The 23,720-nt window shown below is 45.0% G+C and overlaps 1 protein-coding gene across 5 annotated transcripts in view; it reads left to right on the forward strand.

The window, feature by feature from the left end:
* The window catches only part of ANGEL1 (angel homolog 1), a 128,201-nt gene extending 113,399 nt beyond the window's left edge, over positions 1 to 14,802 (forward strand). For all 5 annotated transcript variants that reach the window (XM_075926811.2, XM_025181984.3, XM_025181983.3 and 2 more), the window contains 9 exons: positions 2,966 to 3,565; positions 4,119 to 4,345; positions 5,346 to 5,415; positions 5,991 to 6,424; positions 7,199 to 7,325; positions 8,622 to 8,732; positions 9,775 to 9,844; positions 10,368 to 10,531; positions 12,322 to 14,802. In XM_075926811.2, coding sequence (XP_075782926.2) covers positions 2,966 to 3,565; positions 4,119 to 4,345; positions 5,346 to 5,415; positions 5,991 to 6,424; positions 7,199 to 7,325; positions 8,622 to 8,732; positions 9,775 to 9,844; positions 10,368 to 10,531; positions 12,322 to 12,482 — 1,964 coding nt within the window. In that variant the 3' untranslated portion in view covers positions 12,483 to 14,802. The remainder of the gene's footprint in view (positions 1 to 2,965; positions 3,566 to 4,118; positions 4,346 to 5,345; positions 5,416 to 5,990; positions 6,425 to 7,198; positions 7,326 to 8,621; positions 8,733 to 9,774; positions 9,845 to 10,367; positions 10,532 to 12,321) is intronic.
* The last annotated feature ends 8,918 nt before the right edge of the window (positions 14,803 to 23,720 follow it).

The raw sequence follows: 23,720 nt of genomic DNA on the forward strand, positions 1-23,720 counted from the left end.
CTTCCGCAAAAAGGATCAGAAAAGAATATGCAAATGAGAGCACAAGATTTGCTAATGAGCGCTTCATTTGCATTTCCTCTTCCCCAAAAAACAAACAGTGTAGATTAAGAGTCTAACTTTCTTGGGGGGAGCAAGTTCTAAATGCCCTGCTAATGTCTGTGTAATATGGAGGCTTCAGTGACTCCGATGAACACAGTTGCAGCAGTATGGGATAGGATAAAGGTGGTCTTTTGGGTTGGAGGCTGTTAGCCATTATGGTTTTATAGGAAACAAATAAGCAGGGCAGATCAGAGCACCTGATTAATAATCTTGTGTTGGTATGCTTACTAATCAAATGACTGCCAAGTTCTTTTGATGAGTAAGTGCTCATTGTGCCCTCAGTCTTAAAATGGGATTTCAAGGTTTATCCTATTTACAGATCATGTACAGGCTCCCAGTGTAGTTCTGAACTAGATTGAGGAATCTATATCAATAGATTTAAAAAATCCTATTTCTATAGCATCTTTTATCCCAAAGAATCCCTAACTGATTCACAGATAGATTTTACTGTAGATACATAAAGTTCTCCCTGCAGCCTTCTGGGTGCTGCCAGTACTTCAGTGCTCTAGCGATACACCAGTATGCAATCATAGAGGCATCTGAGGGTATCCGCTGATTGTGGGGGGAAGGGAAGGATCTTTTTGGCCCCATTTTCTCTGTGTAATAACTTCTCTGGCCATCGCAATTACATGGTGCATACATGGTGAGAGCTCCATTCAACCCTCCATAGCAAGAGGAACAAGATGTGGGGATGGGATACTGCTGAAAGCAGTAACAAATATCGGGGTTCCTCACAGCTCTGCTATTGCTTGGTATAAACCAATTGGTTTGTACACAGATTCTAGGAGAGATGGATGCCTTTTCTTTACCATCTCTGATAATACATATATCACTAGGTTTCTAAATAGGATTGCAGAATATATCCTAAGAGATAGGGGCTCTTCTAAATCATTACAGTATGAATTAATGTTCATAATGATCACTATGACCTGCTTAGTGGTGACTGTAATGACCTTTCTGTACTCAAACTTACACACTTGTGTGCATTATTATAATACTTAAAAAAAAAAGAGAGAGAGAGCAGTCCTGTGTCATTTTAGAGGCTAACAAATATATTAGGTCATGAGCTTTTGTGGATAAAACCCACTTCCATCAGATGAGTTGGAGTTCTATTTATTAGTTCTAAGCTGCTACAGGACTGCTTGTTTTTAAAGTTACACACGGCTACCCCTAAGACATAACAATACTCAGTTCTTACTAGGGAGGGATGTTAAATTTAGATTAATTCATTAACTGAATAGTCGATGGGATTTCCATTGACTATTGGATTCGTTTATAAGGGCACCTCTGCCTTTGGACTGTAGCAAAAGCCCTGACAGCCTCTTGCTACAGTTCAAAAGAGGAAGCCCCACAGGGAGCACAGGGCTTCTTTTTTGAAATGTACAAGAGCTCCATTAGGGGTTTTGTACATTTCAAAGAAAGCCCCCAGGGAGCATGGGGCCACTGGGGGAGCCCCACTGGGGCTCTTGTACATTTCAAAAGCAGAATCGCAGCAGAAGCAGCACAAACAAAGACTGCTTCAGTCTCTGCTCATGCCATTTCTGCTGTGCCTCTACCTCCACTGGCCCCCATGGAGATGGTGCTGGGGGAACCAGCTTTTAAGCCAGCTCCCTCCCGCAGCACTCGCTCCTGTCCCTCCTGCCCCCACCTCTCTGATAAAGACAGTGGGGAGGAAGTGATTAGTCCACGGATAGTCGACTGGTCTCTTACATTCCTAATTCTTACTGTTACTAGCCGTTTTAATGTTGTGCCTAGATACTACATTGTTGAACATATTAGAAATAATGAAAATGTCTCTGTGTCGGGGCTTAACTTCTAATATTTTTACTTAGAAAATTCCAATAAAGGCTTTTAGTGATATTGCTGACTTGCATGCTATTATCTAGGGTGACCCTTTATTACAGGGTATATAGTATGAGCAAAGTATAGGAGAAGGAAATGAATGATTTGCAGAGAACTCAGTCTGCTAATCGGTGATGGGGATATGAATGTACAGAGATACTAGGAAAAATGCAAACGATTTCATCATCTTGAAGTGTATAAAGGGGAGATACGTATTTTTTTGTGTTGAGTGTGCACTGAAGAATTTTGGTCCATTACCTTTGTCATTCACTCCCATTCAGTGGTGAATATTTATCATGATCTGCCTACTCCGACCATGGTTTCTTTCATGGTAGCATTTCCCCTCATGGAGCTTTTCCATCTTTAACTTCTGTTTGTGCTTCCTGTGTTGGTCTCTCCACTCCTTTTCTTATGCATTTGAAAAGACAATTCAGTGTAGAATGATTCTTCTATACTGTATTGGGTCTCTGCACTTAGGAAATTCCTGATACCTAAAAATGCTGTCATCTGAGGACCTCTAGTTGATTTCCTGAAAATTCACCCATTCCAAAGGTCAGCTGCTAGAACTTCCTTCCTGATGAAAATTCACCCATTCCAAAGGTCAGCTGCTAGAACTTCCTTCCTGATGTCTCCACTCCATGTGGCTAAATGTATCTGCATTTGGATGGAAGATGCCAAAGAAGAGCTAGCATTATAACTTAGATGCTGCTCAGCTGACCACTTATTGCATTATTTAAATAATATTACAAAACTAGCTTAAATTTTCAGTGTCAGTTAAACCAGCATCACCTTACTGAAGTCCATTGAATTGTATTGGCATAACTAAAGTCAGAGTATGGTCCAAGAGGCAGTTTTAGTTACTCAGAACTCTAACCATGCACCTTTTTTTGAGAAGTCACTCAGTGCTGTTGATGAATTCAAATGATTCTGTTGCACCAAATAGTAACTGATTTCTCTAGACTAAATGAGCCAGTAAGTGAAGAGAGCTGTGGATTTTAATTGACTTGTATTGACTTTTTGACAGATGCTTTCTTTACGTGTCGAAAGAATGTGCTTCTGGCGAAGAGCCCGGCCACCCAGGTAGGGGACCTCTCTTCTGTTCCCAGCAGGAGGCAGATCCCAGAAGAGCAGGAAGCCCTGCTGCAGCAGCCGCTGGAGGAGGAAGCTGGTGGGCTACAGAGCAGTGAGAGTGTGCCAGCAGTAAGGAAGGTGTCAGTAACATTGACTAGTGACTGGCCGGAAGGCTCAGAGTTACTGATGACCAGTCTCAGCAATCTCAATATGGCTTCAGAGGTCACATGGTGCAGTGATCATCAGCTTGATGAGCTACATACCTTAATGTCTCTAGGATCAACGGAAAATGCTGTAATCACACTGGCAAAATTACCAGAAGAGGAAAGTGTGGTTGTGGTTGACAGTGCAGCCTGGGCAGCAGTACGGACACAGACTGATCATCAGATTAGTGGCTGCACCCTTTCAGCCCTGGAAAGGGAAGATGAAGATACTTCTATGTTAGGCTGGAGTTTAGCACATGATACAGCAATAGTGCCACTGGAGGCCACGGCCTGGCCTCTTTATGACACAGGACAATTTCAGCCTTTTCCATCAGAGAGACCTTATCATGGTCAGTAATAGTACAGACCTGTTTGATTCTGCCGTGCTAGAGTGGGACTATGTAATGTAACAAACCTTTTTGATCTCCCTGCATATGAATGCTAAATGTTGGATGAGCTAGGCATATCTGCTCTTGCCGTTTGTTAGGCATAGGTTGCCTCTTTTCATACCAGGCTGATTGCATCTCTTGATGAAAATGGTAAAAGTAATCTTTCCTAATGGAAATGTCAGAGCTTCTGACATTATTGGGTTGGATAGTGCTGCTATTCACAGTTCCTTTACAATTATCATACGTGTCTGCCTCATACTGGAGGTGGCCTCCAAAGAATGGTTGAGCTTTTCCTCCCCATTAGGACTCTTGCCATCCCATCACTACCGACAGCTATTCAGATTAATCAAAGAAAAAATAATCCAAGGGCCCATTTAGAGTTCAAAATGCCCAGCTTTAGGGAACAAGAGAACAGCCAATACCATGTCTCCCAACTAGAAGGGGCATCCCAGGAAATGGGACAGGAAGGATACCCATCATAGATCTGACCTGACTTCTTCTCCCTTATATATAGAGATTTTATGGAGGGACTGGGAGGATCTCTCTGCACAGACGGCTGATCCAGATCTGGGCTCAGAGAATGGGCCTCTGTTTGAATTTCGAGTCATGTCTTACAACATTCTGGCCCAGGACCTGGTGGAGCAAAGCCCTGATCTCTACCTGCATTGTCAACCAGATATCCTGGACTGGAGTTACCGTCTCCCAAACCTCTTGCAGGAGATCCAGCACTGGGACCCCGATGTGAGTACTACCCAGGTCCTTCTGTATCATCTATCATCAGAATTTTTGGAGTGGAAAGCCAGAGCCTCTGAGGTTATTAGGGTCCTTGGTTACATGCCCACTGACTCATATAGCCTTACTAGGATCCATTCTTCGATTGAAGGGACTCAACTTTTACCTAGTAGAAGTGGGAGCAGGGCAGCCTGCTACAGTCCTTGGGGAGGATGCAGAATCTGTAGGGCAATTTGGAAGAAGTCTAGATATAAGGCCTATATGGGGGGAGATTTCCTGCTCCTTGCTGCTTCAGACTACCTTAGCATGCTGAGGAAGAAGTGTGCTCATCTCTCAGGATGAGACCTGAATTTGTTTCATTCTTGCTTGCCCACTGGGTAACTGAAGGGGAAATATGTGCTACAGAAATTGCCCATCATGCTCTAGCTCAGTTTTCAACCAAGTTTATGTGTACCCCTTGGGATAACCAAGCTTTTCCAGGGGGTATGTCAGCTCATTTAGATATTTGCCTAGTTTTACAACAGACTACCTAAAAAGCACAAGCAAAGTCAGTACAAACTAAAATGTTATATAGACAGTGACTTGTTTATACTGTTGCATATATTATACATTGAAATGTAAGTACAATAGTTATATTCCAGTTTGATTTATGATTATATAACAGAAATGAGAAAGCAAGCATTCTTCCAGTAATAGTGTGCTGTGACACTTTTGCATTTTTATGACTGATTTTATAAGCAAGTAGTTTTTAAGTCTGGTGAAACTTCGGAGTACGCAAGACAAATCAGACTGCTGAAAGGGATATAGCACAGTATTCTGGAAAGGTTGAAAGGCACTGCTGTAGCTGGAGGGGAGGTTACTTATATAGTCTTTCTTGGTGAAGAGGTTATGTAGGGGAAACAGTTTTTCTTTCTCTTCCTCTGCTGTCTTAACTCCTCCCTCCAAAAAACAACCTCAAAGAAATTGCCAAACAGATGTGCTGTGAGCTATGTCTCTGCCTTTCTTCCAGGTTCTGTGTCTCCAGGAAGTGCAGGAGAATCACTACTGCGAGCAGCTGGAGCCAACATTCAGAATGATGGGTATTTCCCTTTCTTATCTACAGGTTTGATTGTGACTTGCTGAGAACACTCCATCTTAGTTTCCAGAGCTCTACTGTGTGTTCACAGAAGTATTTCCCACCCCAGATTTTGATGCCCACATTTCTGAAGCTATCTGTGCTCTTTTAATTGTCCTGTTTCTGTTGTAACTGATTTTTCCCCAGATTCGCTAATCAGGGCCACACAACTTATCAGGGGCCTGGTTTATGCAAAGAGAACAAAAGGCACTTGATGGTAAATGATGGCTAACAGGATAGCACTGCCTACAAAGGTATACGTGTGAGACAGAAGGAGAGAGATGGATGAGAGCATCCCTGGGGGCATAACTAGAAGTATGGGCTGAAAATTCAAAGTGGGTATCAGGGAAGTCTTCCTGCCAGTGAGGTTTGCTGGGCTGTAGGACAGTCCCTTGAGAGGAGTAATAGGAGTGCCATTGGTTGTGCTATTTAAATCCTGCAAAACAGATTTTCTATACTTCGTTACATCTAACTAAAGAGGAGTCCATGCTCCTGGTCCAGCCATTTGGGCCCTCCTGATGAGTGGTGGTTTCTTTTCAGGCTTTGTATGTGTATACAAACGGAGAACAGGAAAAAAGACAGATGGCTGCGCAATTTGCTACAAGCACAGTAGGTTCCAGCTGATCAGTGCCAGCCCTGTAGAGTACTTTCGGCCTGGCTTGGATATCCTAAACAGAGACAATGTGGGTCTGGTGTTGTTGCTGCAGCCTCTACTCCCAGAGGGTATAGAACAGAAGGCAACAAGCCCCCTATGTGTGGCTAACACTCATGTGCTATATAATCCCCGACGAGGAGATATCAAGCTTGCACAGATGGCCTTGCTCCTAGCAGAGATTGACAAGGTTGCAAAAACTGTTGAGGGTAGTTACTGTCCTGTCATCTTGTGTGGAGACCTGAATGCTGTGCCTGACTCCCCATTGTACAAGTTCATCCGGAATGGTCAACTCTTCTACCATGGGATGCCAGCCTGGAAGGTAGGTATAGCTAGTGAATGGCATGGAATAGCTTTTTGGATTGCAGAGAGTGGAGTATTTATGTAATTGTGGCTCTGATCACTATTATAAGGCTACTTCCTCCTTATAAAGAATGAGTCCTGCTCAGCATCAAATTCATAGACATACAGTAAATCACATTCTGTGTTCCTAGCAAGAATGGAGGTTACCAAACCAGAGAGAATTTTTAAAATCTTCTTTCTTTTTCACTACTGATGTTTCTTGTTTGTGGTGTTAGTTCAGATGGCAAAACTTGACTGGTCAGTATTCTCCTTCATTCATCCATCACTGTTGTACTTAGGTGATAGTTAATGTAGGGGGAGGCAGAAATTCATATTCATGGAAATATTATCTAAATGTTTGGCCTAAAGCTAGTTCTGTTCTTGAAATATACATCCATGGGAGTACCGCTCCTTTACATGTATTCTCTGTGGCTGTGCACACATACCCAGCTTGCTCTCAGGCATTGGCTCTCAAATGGGTTTGAGCAAAATATTTCAGAGATTTGTTTTCTCTTTTCTCCCCCCTTTCCTTTTCACCACATGTTCCCTAGCTAGTAGGTGCATCACAGATTTATGTGATACTTTTTCTGTGCAAGAGTGCAGGGGTTTGGCTCTGTGTGGGTGCTGTGTATTCTCTTTGAGTGTGCTGTGCCTGTCTCTTGAAGTTTCTGCTTTGTGATGTTGCTGGCCTTGCTTAAGCCACTTCTTCCTGGTGTTTTGTTCCCCTCACCTATACCCTGCTGCCTTTTTGCAGGTTTCGGGACAGGAAGACTTGTCCCAACAGCAGCACCAGAGGAAGCTGCAGACCCCACTCTGGCATAGCTGTCTGGGTATAACGGATAACTGTCAATATGTTACACTTTGTCAGCCAAAGAAATCAGGTGAGCTGTGGTGTGAACAGGAGCTCAACAAATACAATCATTTGGTGGATCTTGCACCCACTCATTGATCTGCAGGGCTGGGAATTATGCTGCACCAAGTGGTCTCCTTGACAAGGATTCTGTCATTTCGGAGTACCTGATTTGAATTGTATCACTTGTATGCCCCACAATTCAGGTTGGTTTTCTACCATCTTCCTGCACATGCTGGAAGCTGAATGTCCCACAGTACTTTACATATCATAGTTATATTTAGAGTAAGCTTGAAAGTGCTCATCTTTTTCTTCAAAGCACTATGTGGGGTAAAATCCATTTAGCCATTCACTCAGCACTTAGGGTAAATCTAGACTACAGGCTTTTGTCGACAAAAGTTTTGTCGACAGATACTGTCGACAAAGCTTCTGTCGACAAAGAGCATCTAGACTACATCCAGTTCTGGCGACAAAGCAAGCTGCTTTGTTGACATGGCAGTGTAGACGCAAAGGACAGTTTACATGCAATAACGCCTTCTGTCAACAGAACTCTGTCGACAAAAGGCGTTATTCCTCGTAAAATGAGGTTTACCAGCGTTGACAAAACTGCTGAGTTCTGTCGACGTTATGTCGACAGAACTCAGCGGTAGTGTAGACGCAGGTTTAGTTTTGTCTACAAAAGTCCACTTTTGTCGACAAAACCCTGTAGTCTAGACACACCCTTAGAGTCCAGGTCAAGATGTTGTTGGTAGAAGCTGGGTGGTTATGAACACGCTAGAAATCAGGCTGAACCTATATCTTTCTTTTTTTCCCCCTTCAGGCAGGAGTTTCCTCAAACATCTATGCCGTTAACACCCCAAATGCCTTGCTTGGAATTTGACTGGTAGACAATTTTTTGAGAAGGGGAAGCTCTTAATTTGTGAAGCCTCCAGATATCACAGTGATGGGTGCATCAGCAATAGGTGTTAGAGTATCTAGGCTGCAGTCTAGAGCAGTGTTCCCTCTACATTTTTCCATCTGTGTGTGGAATAAATGTTATGTGCATTAGGGCACATGCAGATGTGTGCCACCAATGAAACACCTGCTGCCATCTGTGGGCTCTCTGCTAATCTGCTGAGAGGCACCTGGATCTCTCCTGGGTGAATTATAGGGAAAACTGGTCTAGACTGTCTTTTCCTCTTCTATCTTAATGTCTATTCTATATTCAGTTTTTTTTGTTATGCCTATCACTGTGGCATTCATGTATTCTGGTAGTGGTTTTGGCATGGAAACCTAAAAAGATAGCTGACTTGGTTGTTTTCTTCCTTGAACTGACTCTGCTCTGCAGACAGACACAAGTACAGCCGGGACTTCCTGCTGCAGTTCCGTTTCTGTGATGCTGCCTGTGAACGACCTGCCCATCTGATTCTGCTCGAGGGTGTGACAGATGTTAAACCAGGTATTGGAGCAAGTTTTCCCCCACTTCAGCATCTTTTCAGTGGACATAAGCTTCCTTTGGCAAGACTTAAACCAATAAGTGGAGATCAGTTTTGGCTGCTTGTTGGCTGGATGAGTCCCTGAAAAGGCAAGGGCTTGGGAAGGTGGGAGCCCACCATTCCATCATACTCCCAGGTCACAAGTAGATTACATAAGGTCTCAGCAGCTTTGTGCTGGCCTGCTCCTTGTATTGCAAGTCTTGATTTGCTGATTTATGTGCTTTACCCTCTGTGTGGAGGAATGGCAGAAAGTTTCTGTCCTCTAGAAACTAATTTCTGTCCTCTAGTTTTGGAGTCGTGCAAGTATTTTTTCATTCCTTCTGTGTTTCCAGCTCCACTGGAAGCAATCTGTACTGGCACCTGAGCTGCTTCCATATTAATGTACATTGGCATCAGAGGGGGACCACAAGCTGGCATTAGATCTGCTACTAAAGAAGCAGAACCTCTCCTCATCTCTGGGCCTTTTGACATGCTTGGTTCTGTTCTCCTCATTCTCCACCTTCTTGTGCCTTGCAACCAATTTCATGATCCCAATTCTGTAACTAAGTTTGTCTGACAGCAGAGGTTGTAATATAGGCCCACAGGGATAAGTCTCTGAGCAATGGTCATATCCACAGTGCTAAGCACAGGAGCTGTTCGACCTAAGTAAGTTGGTTGCACTAATTTATTGTCAGGAATGGCCCATTGACCTCAGGGGTGTAGGAGTTTGGCTTGATTTTTGGCCTTGTATCAACTTGTTATTCTTTCAGCGCCACTGTACTTAGAGGCCTCTTGTCTGAGACCAGGACAGTTTGCATTCAGCTTTGGAACCTTACCTTGATTTCTCTTCATGTACTATCACTCCAGAGGGTGTCTTTCCTGGAGGCCATTTTTAGGATAAGATGGGACTGTTGAGGCAGGAATAAGAGACCATTTGGGCCCTGGGAAGAGCTGTCAAACTCAAAATGAGCAAACTGCTCCAGGCCCAGTGGCATGTTCATTTGGAATCTCTCTGCTCCTTTTCAGACTGTCCTGCACACTGGCCCAAGCATCTCACCATGGTGAATGATCCTAATCCAGAGCTGTTCTTCCCAAGGTAACCTGGAGGGAGGGAGGTTCAGCTCGTTCCTGTGAAGCTAGTGGCACCTCTCCTTGGAATAGCCGTAGTGGGGTGCTTGGAAAATGGGCACAGGAAGCTAAATTTATGTAAAGCTTAAAATAATTCCATGGTCCCTTCTCACACGCTAGAAAAAGAACATGTCAGGAATGGGAAAGAATCTGAAAAATCTGTCTACAGCTAGCCAGATCAATTTTAGGCTACACTGGCAGCTGGGAGCTGCCATGTCAATCCTAGGTTGGTGCTGCAAGTCAGGAATGCAGTGTCTTGGCAGGACTGTATCTTGGTGGTGAGGAAACCCCTGTCCACTCAGTGTTTTAGGAGAATTGACATTAATAGTTCTTCACTGATATGAGCATTACAGTGTATTGAAAAATATGTGTGGAAATAGTCTATAAACAGCTGCATCAGGAAGGTGGCTAAGTTTGCTTAGATTCCCGAATTGAGCTTTGCATCCCCCTCTCCCATGTGTGGGAATGGGGGATCTGTTTCTTCTCTGCAGGTCTCCAGGTGTTATCCGGCACGGCCTCAATCTGACCTCTGCCTATAGCCACTTCTTGCTCCAGGAAGGTCGCTCTGAGGTCACAACCATGCCCATGGGCCTTGGAGCTACAGTTGATTATATCTTCTACTCGACAGAACCTACTGAGAATGGGAACAAAGGGGGTGAGTGTGGCAACATGGTGCCTCCTGAGAGCTTATCCCAAGCATGGTAGGAGGGAGCTATGTGGCATAGGAAATGGAGCTGACCATGGCTGGCAGTGTGTCTACAGCATGACAGGAGTGGGCCACTGGGCTTGGCAGCATGTAGTTTCCAGGGATCTGCGCACAACAGAGGCTGAGTGAGGAGATGCTCTCTTTCCCAGTTGATGTGACAAAGGGGATAGAAGGGATAAAGTAGTTCTGCCTGTCCTGGCCATAGTCTTTAAGGGGAAGTCAAAGTAGAACACTCTGCTTTGAGTTCACTAAGGATGTTAAAGTTTAACTATTTAATGATAAGCTAATGCTAATCAGTTACTTAAATGGTTAAACTCACCAGTCGACCCCACCGGTGGCTGAGAGCCCTCTGGCAGTGGGGCCAGCTGCCAGATCTGGGAGACAGGTGGATCCTGCAGTGAGGGGCAGCGACTCTTCCCTCACTATTGCTACATTCCCTAAAATGTTTAACTATAACTGTGACTTAGTGGGGGTACTGTCTGCTCTGTAACTCGGTGTTCCCCTGCGCTGTGCTGTGTGATTCCCACTGACTCAACCACCTTACGTCACAGTAACTGATCACATTTTGATCAGTTATATGGTTAATGTTTTTCTATATTTTTACATCCCTAGAGTTCATTAGCATCTAACCCTAGACCAGCCCCACAGGTGGTTGCCTTGGAGATCTGAGCTCCCCTAGTAATTTGTGCCCTTCGATGCTGCATAGTCCACCTGTAGGAGGTGCCTCGCTTCACCTCCTAGGGTACATCTAAAGTACATGGCTCCGTCGACGGAGCCATGTAGATTTGTTTGTTCGGCAAAGGGAAAAGAAGCCGTGATTTAAATAATCGCGGCTTCATTTAAATTTAAATGGCTGCCCCGCTCTGCTGATCAGCTATTTGTCGGCAGATCGGGGCAGTCTGGACGCTCCCCTGCCGACATGAAAGTCCTTTATTGACCTCCCCGGTAAACCTCATCCTACGAGGCATAATGGGGAGGTCGATAAAGGGCTTTCAGGTCGGCGCGGGAGCGTCCAGACTAGCGTGCTGAGCCGACAAACAGCTGATCAGCTGTTTGTCGGCTCAGCGCGGCAGCCATTTAAATTTAAATGAAGCTGCAATTATTTAAATCGCGGCTTCATTTCCCTTTGCCAATCAGTCTAATCTACATCGCTCCATCGATGAAGCCATGTAGTTTAGACACACCCCTACTGATACCCCCTAGAGGTATCATACTGTCTGACTTGAGTTGATGAGGCTCTGCAGCTAACTACATCCAACTCCCATTCCCTCAGCTCAGTGTGGGCTTTATGGTGGTGGAGTGGGAATAAAGTGGGAAGAGTCTTCTCAAGTCAAATTTTGTTTTTTTCTGAGCCAGTGGTTCATTGGACTGGCATGGTTAAGGCACATGTAATTGCCTGTGGTACACAAGTCTCTTCAAGTAGAGACCTAAATTCACCTCTTGAAACTTGAGTGCAACTAGCAAGAGCTTCCCTATGATCAGTTGTTTTATGACAGCAGTGTGTGCTGCATCTCCTGTGTGGGCTGGCTCATGAATTCATGTATCAGAAGCAGTCTAAGGTGCCTGTTGCTTTAGTACCAGACATGAAGAGGGACATGCTGTTTTGTATGACTGTCTGTATGGACATGCCCTTGCTTCCCTGACAGTGCAGCATATGCTCACTGTCCTGTGTCTGCGCAAGGAATTTGAGCATGAAGCTCCAGTCTCCATCTGACATATCCTTCCTGTTCCCTTGTCAGGTCGCAGGCTATATCGAGATGGAGCCCTGAAGCTGCTTGGTCGCCTCTCCCTGCTCTCTGAAGATGTCTTGTGGTTGGCAAATGGCTTACCCAATCCCTTTTGCTCATCTGATCACCTCTGTCTGCTGGCTAGCTTTGGCTTGGAGATCTCCAGTGCCTGAGAGAGAGGGATTATGTGGGACTCCTTCGATGAGCTGGACTGAATGCAGAATACAGAAATTGTGCATTCAGAGCCCTGATTGGCTCACAGGAAACTTCCTTTCCACTCCCCCACCTCTGCAACCTCATGTCACAGGAGCATGAGGGGGCCAGAAAGGCTGAGCCCTTCCCTGCATTGCTTCTCCATGGGACTCCATTGTTGGCTGATGCTCAGCTCTTCTCTTACTGCACTATTTCTTAAAGAGTCTCTGGCAATTAACGTCCTTGCCTGTTTGGTCCTGCTACATCTGTCAGATGTTCTAGCTGTGATGTTCTTATGCAGCAGGAGTCAACATGACTTGCACTCATTTACTTGTCTTTATGTGCTGCACCTGGGAAAGATCAGGTGCAGTTTTGAGACTCATATTGGCTTTTTTTTTAGTTGGCTACTTACTGCCAAGCAGCAGGGGCTGCTCCCAGTCATCTTCTGCCACACCAAAATGGTGATTGTTTTTTATTTCCCTGCAACCATATGTGGAATTCATTCCCTTTGGATTCATTCAAACATCCCATGTGCCACCTGTAACAAACAGGACCAAGCTTGATGATGACTTGGTAACAGAATTAAAGTAGCCTATACCTAGAGATAGCTAATGAAAGTTTCCACCAGGTTCACCGGGGTCTACACCCAGCACATACATCAGCAGAGTGAGAGTTCGAGTTTCAATAATTTTTTGTGGGGAGTTTTCTGTTGTTAGTAAGGTCTGACAAAAGAATCGGCGTGATATGGAAACGCTGGTTCTCCAGAATCATCATAAAAGCCCTAAAATTACAACAGCAGAAATTGGAGATCCTTTGATAGGCTTCCTCACTGCCTTCCTGACCATCTCAGAACTGTTCCTAGTACCTCTTCTTGGCACCTATAAGTCATAGAGAAGGATTTGCCAAGGTCCTTCCTAGAGGTTTCATGCAGGAGGAACAGTGGACTGATAAGAATGTGAATACCGAAGAGCTGTGGTCATAGGTATTCCCAGAACAATGCTAAAAAGAGAAAATGTGCCAGAGGAGGTGGAGCCAGAGGAAAGAATAGCGGCTTCCTCTTCCTTTTAGTAGGCACCTCAATTTGTCTGTCCTGAGACTTGACAACTACATTTTGCAGACCTGGTCAATAACCAGTACTACAGTGTCTTGGCCAAATACTTTTGTGTAAATATCATTGCCCCATTCTGGAGTCTGCACTGAAAAGGGATGTGAGCTGATAAGGGGCAGCTCTTCTGTATGAGATTTGGAGCCCTATCTGTTTGGAGCCAGAGTTTCAATATTTGCATCCCATTGTAGCCTTATTGTCCTGTGCTGAAATAATCACTAGGCAGCAGTGGCTTGTTGCTAGTTACTTTGTGAAGGTTTTGATGCTGGACCCTGCAGGTCAGATTCTTCAGCAAGGCTTGACTGTTGGTGCCCAGTATTTATCAATGAGTTATGAGAAGAATGTTAGTAGAAGAGTTCTCCACCCTTAAGCTCCATTTCTGGGGCTGAGAAATCTCCTGACCCCATTGTAGCAGGGTTTGGTTTTTGGGTTTTTTTTTGCGGAGAGGGGGAGAGGATGGATGAGAAGTTTGCAATAACTTTAACTGGGTTGTATTGAATAATGATTGAAAAGATTTCAGAGTTTTAAGTGTTACTTTCTTAAACTTATTTGAAAAATAAAATTTTATAATTTCAGAGAAAACGCATAGTAAAAGTGGCTGCTGGGGCTCCTAAGGGCAGAACCTTCTCCTTTTAGGGGCCGTGTTACACTTTGTTTGGACCATCAGCTATTGTTAGCTAGCTGTGTGAAAGAGAAGTGGGATTGGATGTTAGCTGTGTAATGGTTGTGGCAAGAAGAGGGGAGAGGTTGGGCTTAGCTCATATTCTGTGTAAACTAGGCATTCGCATCATCAGGCCACCAAAACATCCAACCCCTGGTGCCACTCTGGTATAGCTCATTTGGGCTGTTCTGTAAAGCTTCTAAACTAAAGTGAGCTCAATCCACTAACCTTTCTTCTATAAGTAGGAGAAGCTATTGCTGATTCCTAGAGCTTATGTTCAACCTTCAGTTTGTCTAAGCAGTTCAGCCAGGCCTTTGTTATTGGGCTCCCAGGTTATCTTTACTGTCGGGTAAGGGAGACCTGTACTTGTGTGAGAGGAAAAGGACACACTTTTCCTCTACTAACATGTTGTTGGGGGTGATGTCTGCCTGCCTGTAGGTGCTTGATGTGGAAAGTGGGTGACTAAGATTCTTTTATCAGAGGGGTAGCCGTGTTAGTCTGAATCTGCAAAAGTGGCAAGGAGTCCTGTGGCACCTTATAGACTAACTGAAGTGTTGGAACATAAGCTTTCGTGGGCAAAGACCCACTTCTGACGAAGTGGGTCTTTGCCCACGAAAGCTTATGCTTCAACCAACACTTCAGTTAGTCTATAAGGTGCCACAGGACTCCTTGCCACTTTTTAAGATTCTTTTGTCCATTTATGTATATGCGGTCCAAAAATGTGTTGTGGTGAAGGGGGTAGGGGCAGATCTACCAAAGGACTTAGAAGCATGAGTCCCAGTTATAGGCACCACTGCAGTCCATATGCCCCTTCAGCGTTCCCCAGCACTTGGTACTTAAACTTCCATTGAAGAAGTTCCCCAGCTGCCTGTTTCTGTCACTGGGCCTGTTGGTGTACTCCTCTGGCAAGAAGGAGCTGGCCAACTGAGGTACTCGGCTGCAAGAGGAGGGGTGGTACGCTCCCAGACTGGCTACTGGGGCTCTATTGCAGGCTGCCACACTAAGCAGCAGGCAGATCAAAGGGGCTGGCTGGGGACATGCTCCCCACCCTTTTAGGACTGCCCCAACCCAGAGCCCCTGAGAACATCATTTAGGGACTGGGGAGAAGACCCCTAAGATTCATACCAGGACATCAGGGAGTGAGAGGAAAGTTCACAGCCTGCCTTCATTCCTCTCCCTCCTAGCTGGAGAGGGACAGGGGCAGAGGAGTGAGTGGCCCATGGCTGTGAACTTTCCTCTGGCTCCCTGAGATTGATGAAGGGGAACAGCAAGCAGCATCCTGGTATGAATCTCAGGGGTGGAGTGCTTTAGCCCTCCCTGCCTCCCTAAATAGTGCCCTTGCCCCCCATATTCCTCCCTATCCACACATACCTCAACTCCCTGCCCCGAGTCCCTCTTCACACCCAAAGCCTGATTCCTCCCACATTCTAACCCTCTGCCCTGAGCACCTTCTCACACCCCAGTCTTGATTCCTGCATCCCCCATGCATACCTCAACCCTCTGTCCCGAGCCCCTCATCACACACCCCCAACCATCACTCCATCCCCTCACACCCAGTCCCTTGCCCTGAATCCCCACACCTCCAGGTTTGTGCCTCAAGTCCCCCTACACCCACCACAGCCTCCTGTCCTGAGTCCTCCTCGCTTCACCCCACACTTAAATTTCTTACTGGTACTATCCTATGTAACCCCCATGCTCTGAGCCCTCCCTCCCCCGATACAATAATACCTGTAAGAAATTTAAATTACTTTCACCTCTGCTAAATCCAGTGCAACCCATATTGAAGAAGTGTGTCCTAACCACTGAACTATGAGAACAACTCACATAAGAATATTCTGATGTCGCCAGTTGAAGCTGGTCCACTTTAAATACTAATTAGGTCAGAAAGTGAGAATCACTCCATAGTCTAGAGCAGGGGTGGGGAACCTCAGGCCCAGGGACCGTTGTGGCCTCTGGCTTGTCTGGATCCGGCCTCTGAGGCTCAGCATTGGGGAGCCCATGCTGATGCTCCAGCCCCCCCTGGAGGGCTGGAGCACACAAAATCTAATAGCCTGGGCCCCTATAGGCTCTGGTATGCAAGGGGAATGTGGGGAGTATCTTTCTTCTGAATCAAAGGCTTTTTACTTAGCTTCTCACTTGTGTGCAGCCCCCAATTGATTTTTCTGTGGGTAAGCAGCCCCAGACCAAAAAAAGGTTCCCCAGCCCTGGTTTACAGGTTGTGGCACTTACTTGAGAGATGGAAGATCTCGGTTCAGATCCCTTCTTATAAGACATAGAAGGAAATTGAATCAGGGTCTGCCACATCATGGGTTAGTACCGTGGCCACTGGGCTAAAAATTACAAGGGAGGCTAGGGCTGCCAACCCCTTCTCTTTCCCTTTCCCTGGTACAGGATGAACCTCTTTGGGCCGGCAACATACATGGTCAGGCAGTTAGCTGGATGTTCACTTATCATGTCCATGGCCAAGTTTCCCGTGGTCCCATAAAGTTTGTTTACAGCCACCAGTCCTGGCTCTCAGTCCTGTTCTGTAGCTCTAATTTACCCCTAACTGTATTTTAAGAGCCCAACAAGCAATGGAAGTGTTGGTAATGCTGCTAGACAATATTGACTTCCATGGTCTGGCATTTCCTCTGGTTCAGCACCAGTTAGTTTCTGAGGGTGCCGGACTAAAGAGGTTCAACCTGTACTCACTTAATTCATTCTCACAAGAAACAGCCCAGGCATGTAAGATGCCTGACTTCAGGAGAGGGGTTCCCAGCTGTGGATCACAGGCAGAGCTAGGTGCCTCCTGGCAGCCCGGACTTAAGTGCCAAACTTTTCGATGGGGAAATGCTTAGGATACACCCTGCTCATCAGCATTTCTCATTGGCTCAGTTAGGCAGCTCTTTGCAGTAGTCTGCTGGCTTTTGTGAATCAATTCTTAGCAATCTGTCATTCCCTATTCATTATATATGGGGGTTGTGGATCCTATTGTTGTTGGTTTCTAGGTGCCTAAAAGTGGTGATGCAATAGTCAGTGCCTTTGTGGGTCTAGCAATAGTTGCAGTCATTCTTGAGTGTTTATAAAATAGCTCTTTCCCCAGCTTGTATTGGCTTTGGGGTGGCATTGATTGGTGGGGTAAATGCAGTTGTGCACAAGTTCTCATAACTGGTTGATCTAACAACTGTATTAATTGTCGTAACACTTTTATTTTCGCTTCATTACAATGAGAGTTTCTGTATTCACAAACAAATCCATCGAGTCCAGTGGTACCTTAAACACAAGGCTACGTCTACACTGCCCTCTCTTGCGCAAGAAAATAGGCAAAGCAGTGAATATTGCTGTGCCTCATTTGCATACTTAATGAGCTGCCATTTTGTATAAGAGGCTTTTGCGCAAAAAGGAGCCGTCTACATGGCTTCTTTTTGTGCAAAATCCCCCTCTTGTGCAAGAGCCGTTCTTCCTGAAAAAAGTAGCAGAACGGCTCTTGTGCAAGAGGGGGTTTTTGCACAAAAAGGAGCAGTGTAGGTGGCTCTTTTTTGTGCAAAAGCCCCTTGCGCAAAAATGGCAGCACATGAAGTATGCAAATGAGGTGCAACGATATTCACCACTGTGCCTCGTTTGCATATTTTCTTGTGCAAGAGAGGGCAGTGTAGATGTAGCCTAACAGTTTTTTTATGGCTAAAACTTTTATGAGTTGCAGCTTACTTCATCGGATGCATGAGAAGTGCTTTTGTGTGTTCTGTGGAAAATATCACTTAGTTTGGCTGCAGTGCAAATGTACTTTTTTTTTTAAATACACCAAGGCTTCTCTAAAGTACACAGGGAAAGATGACTTTGTAGGAGCCTCACTGAGTGAGCACCGTAGGTGGGACAGTATTCTGTTGGTGTCCCAGCCAAATTGTAGCAGATTCTGGATCACTTTTATTTTTTGCCACCTTTATAGAGGCAAGGGGAAATGTAGGAAATTCACTTTAAAAAATGGAAGTTGCACAACTATGTGCTCCAATCAGAAAAGACCAAGCAGAGAAAGCAGGTGCAGCCTCAACTCTGGTGTCTGTGTATTCCCATGCATTTATTTAAATGGCATAATCCTGTACTGCTATTGAAATAACACCAGATAATTTATCTTCAACAGCCTTTCATATAAATGTAGAGATTCTGGATGCATATAAAACATATATTAAATGATATACCATGTCACTAGAAGACAAAACAGCTATACAGATGTAGGTGGGTGGGGGAATAGCATAATACGGTTTTGAGAATAGCATGTGGGGAGATAATTAAAGAGTGTATCATAATGAGTAGTTTTCAGTAGCACACAGTTAAGGTTGCATATATAGCCTTAACTAAAGCACTTGCTGACCCAAATGCTTAACCAGGCACCATTAACCATTTGCTGGATGATGAGTGGGGCTGGAATCCAAATTATGGAATCAAAATTATGGGAGGAAGTAAAAGGGCAAGAATATCTTTCACTTGGTGAATATGAGAGGGAGAGAGTAAGGGGGAAGGATCAAGAGAGTTCTGCTTTCCCCCTTTGATGTGCTATAGTACTAAAGAGTCTCAGGGCCCTTTTCTCTAAGAGGACCAGAGTTCTGGGTGAGTGTGCATGTTGTTTATGAGCTAGTTTGGCTGCAAGAAGACCAGTTCAACCAGGATGGGGTGTTTATGGTGGCTGCCTGCATTTGCTAGATGACAGTACTGTAACTTTTAGCATACTCTATGGCTATGTCTAGGCTGTGGGCTTCTTGCACAAGAACTGTTTTGTTCAAAAGTACTTGCGCAAGAGTGCGTCCACATTGCCATGTGCTTTTGCGTAAGAGTATCCATGGCAGTGTGGACACTCTTTGCAAGAAAGCTCTGATGGCCATTTTAGCCATAGGGATTTCTTGCGCAAGAAACCCCTGTTGCCCGTCCACACTGCCTTCTTGCACAAGAGGGCTTATTCCTCATGGGGAGAGGAATAACAGCCGTTCTTGCGCAAAAAGCCTGCAGTGTAGATGTTGCCTATATGTCCCATTTTGATGGCCAGAGGTGGATTGTTTTACTTATCCCAAACCCTAGATCTCTTCACCATTTAATGCAATCCTCCTTCCAAGGAGCTGCCACAATCACATTACTTTTGGAAGAAAGATAAACAATATAAAAGGGAAAGGAGAAAATGAGCTTTGGCTCTTTTTTGGGATGTTGGGTTCTCTACTCTTTTTAGGCATTTGGACTGCCACATCCCGTCAGGCCAGTGGTGTGTTTCTGCAGCAGCTGGGTTTAAGCTGTGAGAAATTATGGGAGGGTTCTTGGGTTCATAAATTTCTTAAGACTTGTCTCTTAAGGCAGAGTCTCTTAAGGCACTCCATTAGGTCTATCAGTATAGCTACAGGCAAATACTGTAAAAACTCTAAACCCCATGCCTGATTTCTTTGCCAAGAGAAGAGGAAAGTAAAGTGGTGAGCAAATGGGAAGGAACACTGGATGCAAAAGGAAATGTTACATACACACTGTAAAAATATCGGGACAGGTAATACAGGTTGTACCTCCCTAAACACCAGGGCTACGTCTAGACTGGCATGATTTTCCGCAAATGCTTTTAATGGAAAAGTTTTCTATTAAAAGCATTTGCGGAAAAGCGCATCTAGATTGACACGGACGCTTTTCCGCAAAAAAGCCCCGATTGCCATTTTCGCGATCGGGGCTTTTTTGCGCAAAACAAATCTGAGCTGTCTACACTGGCCCTTTTGCTCAAAAGCCTTGCGCAAAAGGACTTTTGCCCGAACGGGAGCAGCATAGTATTTCCGCAAGAAGCACTGATTTCTTACATGAGATCGTCAGTGTTCTTGCGGAAATTCAAGCGGCCAGTGTAGACAGCTGGCAAGTTTTTCCGCAAAAGCAGCTGCTTTTGCGGAAAAAACTTGCCAGTCTAGATGCAGCCCAGGACTCTCTGGTCTGGCTGCCAGACCAGGGAGGCCAGTGGTTGCCAGGGAGCCTTTGAGCAGGTGCTCTGACAGCATGGGGAGCCCCAGCAGTGAAGCTGGGAGCCCCATGGCAGGAAGTTCAGGTGGTGCAGGGAGCTCCTGCAATGAAGCCAGGAACTCCACAGCAGGGAGCTTAGGTGACGCAGCCAGGAGTCCCATGGCAGGGAGCTCAGGTGGCATGAAAAGCCTTGCAGCAAGGGGGGGTTAGGCAGTGCAGCCAGGTGTCCTGAGTTAGAGAGGTCTGGCTGCATGGCTGAGTGGTGTGGCCAGGAGGCAAGGAGCAGCTGGGACTGGAAGCAGAGCTGGTGGGAGGCTGGGAATCTGGTGGCAGGGGGCCATCCCGGGCCAGCAAGTTCCCTTGTTTGGAACCAGTCAGGTCCTGAGGGTGCTGGACTACAGAACTCCAACCTGTACTTTCCATAGTAGGCACTTACTGCTACAAGAGCATATTTTCCACAGTCTTTTACAGTGGAGGCAACACAGATTTCTCCCAATTCCCACCATCTTTCTCTGTACTTCCACTATGGCTGACTAGTTTTACACTAGGAAAGGCTTTTTAAAAAATAGTTGAACTTAGAGAACAGCCAGGTGCTGCATCTCCAGCCAGCCCCACCAGTCCCCTTTCCAGGGTGTGGCCGAGTTTCCCAAAGCACTCACAATGCATTGAGACTGCAAGGATTCCTTTACTTAGGGTACAAAAACAAGAGTTTCTGTGGAAAGATAATGCAGATAAAAAGCACTGTGGGACTTGTATCAAGTCAGTTTTGTTTCTTTGGGGTTATTTTCTCCTGCAGCGTGGGAAGGGCCTACAAGATCAGAACCCAGCCTGGCTGTTTTGTAGCTTGGTTGGCTGATTAATAGCACCCTCAGCTGCTGGCAAAGCTGATCATGCAGTATCTGCTGCAGAGCCATGGGTTTTCAGGAGCAGCTATTATTCAGAGGTACCCTCTCTCCCCAGTAGATATAGTGCAACAGAATAATGATTTCAAAAAAATAACTCAGAAGCTGGTGCAGAAAATTCCTTTACCAAGCTGAAATCTTTTAAAATAAGTTCAGAAGTGGTGACTGATTGCTAGGTGAGGGGTTTATAGATCTCTAGGGATGCAAGAGAGGGTTGGCAACTTGCATCTTATCTGAGGTAGGACCTACTGCTCTTTTTGGTCTTGATTTTATCAGCTCTTACTTTTATTAGCTTAATTTTTTCTTTTGCTGTGACCCAAAAGAACTGTGCAGAGCCTTTCCTCCATACAAAAAAAAAGGCTTTTCCTTCATGATCAAGTGCTTTGGTATGAAATTGAGTGAGAACTCTAGAATTGCAGAAATGAAGCTAGTAGTGGCAGCTTGTGAGCTGGGAGATCAGAAGCTGAAGGAGAGTATAATTTTTATGGACTGGGACCTCCCGGTTTTATTCTCGGTTGTGTAGCTTTGGGCAAGCTGCTGCTTTTTCTTCCTCTCTGTAAACTAATATTCATCCTGGCCTATCCTGCTTAGGATGGGTAACTGATGTCCAAGTATCATTAGTAATATCTGCAAAGAGATGGGGGAGGGGACTTCATAATGAGAGGAATGAGAATTGGGCATTGAGGTGAAATGGTGTTGTAGCTGGCATTTATAGCAGCTCCCAGTTCTGCATTTGAAAGGTCTTTTCTCCTAATATCTTGTGAATCTTACATTTAGTTGATGGGAGAAAGGAATGTTGTAGTTTTACTTGGCACAAGAGACAGTGAATTTCCCATAAGCACAGCACAGCAAATCCACAGATGTGGATATCCACGGACCATGGTTGCAGATAAAAATTGTGTTTCCGTGAAGAGCTTTAGCTACAAACCTCTTGCCTGCTAAAAACATGGGCCTGAAGATTTACAGTGAGATCACCTTAGGGATGAGGGGGACAGCCATTGCTTAGTAGGGGGCTTTTTACTGTTACTTTAATATTGTAGTATGGCTTCCTTTTGATGCAGACCTTATTGCTGCTCAGAGGGACCGTTTCAAGTTCCATATTTCCCTTCTCATCACAAGACAGGAAGGCCTCATATGGCATTGCTCCCTTTCACATGTGCCAGCTCTAAGCCTTAACATCTCCATGTGCTGCTGCGATTCAGCCCTCTACAGTTAAGCAATATGCTTTGTAGGAGACTTATTAAATAAAGATGAATCTTCCCTCATGGAGAGAAGACAGTTCTACAGCTGCCTTTCCTTATTAGGCTACTTTGTGCTCTAAGAAAGAATCACCAGAGGGACTGAGCTGCCGAGGACATATGCTTTGCAGAGCCTTGGACTATGAGTTAACTCATAGTTTGGTTAGGATCCGTTGCTCTTGTAAGGACAGCTGGATCATCTACTGAAGGTAGGCCTGTCTGACTAACAGGAGGAGAGTTCTGCTTCCAGCCCACAGCACTTCTTGGATCACCACATCATCTTGAAGTTTGCCTCAGCTTGATTAGCAGTATGAAGGGAGCCTGGCTGCTTAGCTCCATTCTGCTGGAGGCAGGAAGCCATATATTTCATTCCTGCTCTCTGAATGGCTTCGGCTAGCATGGGCATATTGACCAACCCAGATGATGAATGAGAGGGATGGTCTAGGACTCTTTCACCTTCCCTATGAAAGCCACCTCTATTTATTCCCTTTTAGTAATAATAAAAAGGGATAGAGAATAAAACCATGAATATCTTATTGCCTCTATATAAGTCCATGGTATGCCTACATATTGAATACTATATATGGATGTGGTTGGCTCATGTCAAAAAAGATATATTGGCCTTGGGAAAGATTCAGAAAAGGCTAACATGATTAGGGGGTTTGTAACAGGTACTATATGAAGAGATATAAAAAAGAGTGGGACCCATTTCACCTTAGAAAAGTGGAGACTAAGGGGGGGGAGTATATGATAGAGGTCTATAAAATGACAGCTATGGAGAAAATGAATAAAGGAAAATTATTTACTTGTTTCCCTAAGAACTAGCAGGTCACCACATGAAATTAAATAGGTAGCAGGTTTAAAAACAAAAGGAAGTTTTTCTTCACTCAGTGCAGTCAGCCTGTGGAACTTCTTGCCAGAGGATGTTGTGAAGATCAGGACTTAACAGGGTTAAAAAAAGAACTAGATAAATTCATGGAGGTTAGGTCCATAAAAACTTATTAGAATGGGTAGGAATGGTGTCCCTAGCCTCTGTCAGGGGCTGGAAATGGATGACAGGAGAGGGATCACTTGATTACCCCAGAGGAAGTGAACAGGTATCTGGCATTGGCCACTGTCAGAAGACAGGATACTGGGTTAGATGGACTTTTGGTCTGACCCAGTATGGCCGTTTTTATGTTGCATCCTAATCTAGCACATGTTAAACAGCATCTGTGCAGTGGTTTTACTGATCAGCAACAATGAAACACAGACTCTGCTTTTTTTAAATTCTCTGCACCAGGCAAGAGCTGTGCAGACCAGAACTTTATTTCCTAATGAGAAAGGAGGAAATACTGATGATACACAGGTGCAGTAAGAAC

Source organism: Pelodiscus sinensis, chromosome 5, assembly GCF_052426305.1.
Source record: "Pelodiscus sinensis isolate ZL-2025 chromosome 5, ASM5242630v1, whole genome shotgun sequence".
Taxonomy (NCBI): domain Eukaryota; kingdom Metazoa; phylum Chordata; order Testudines; family Trionychidae; genus Pelodiscus; species Pelodiscus sinensis.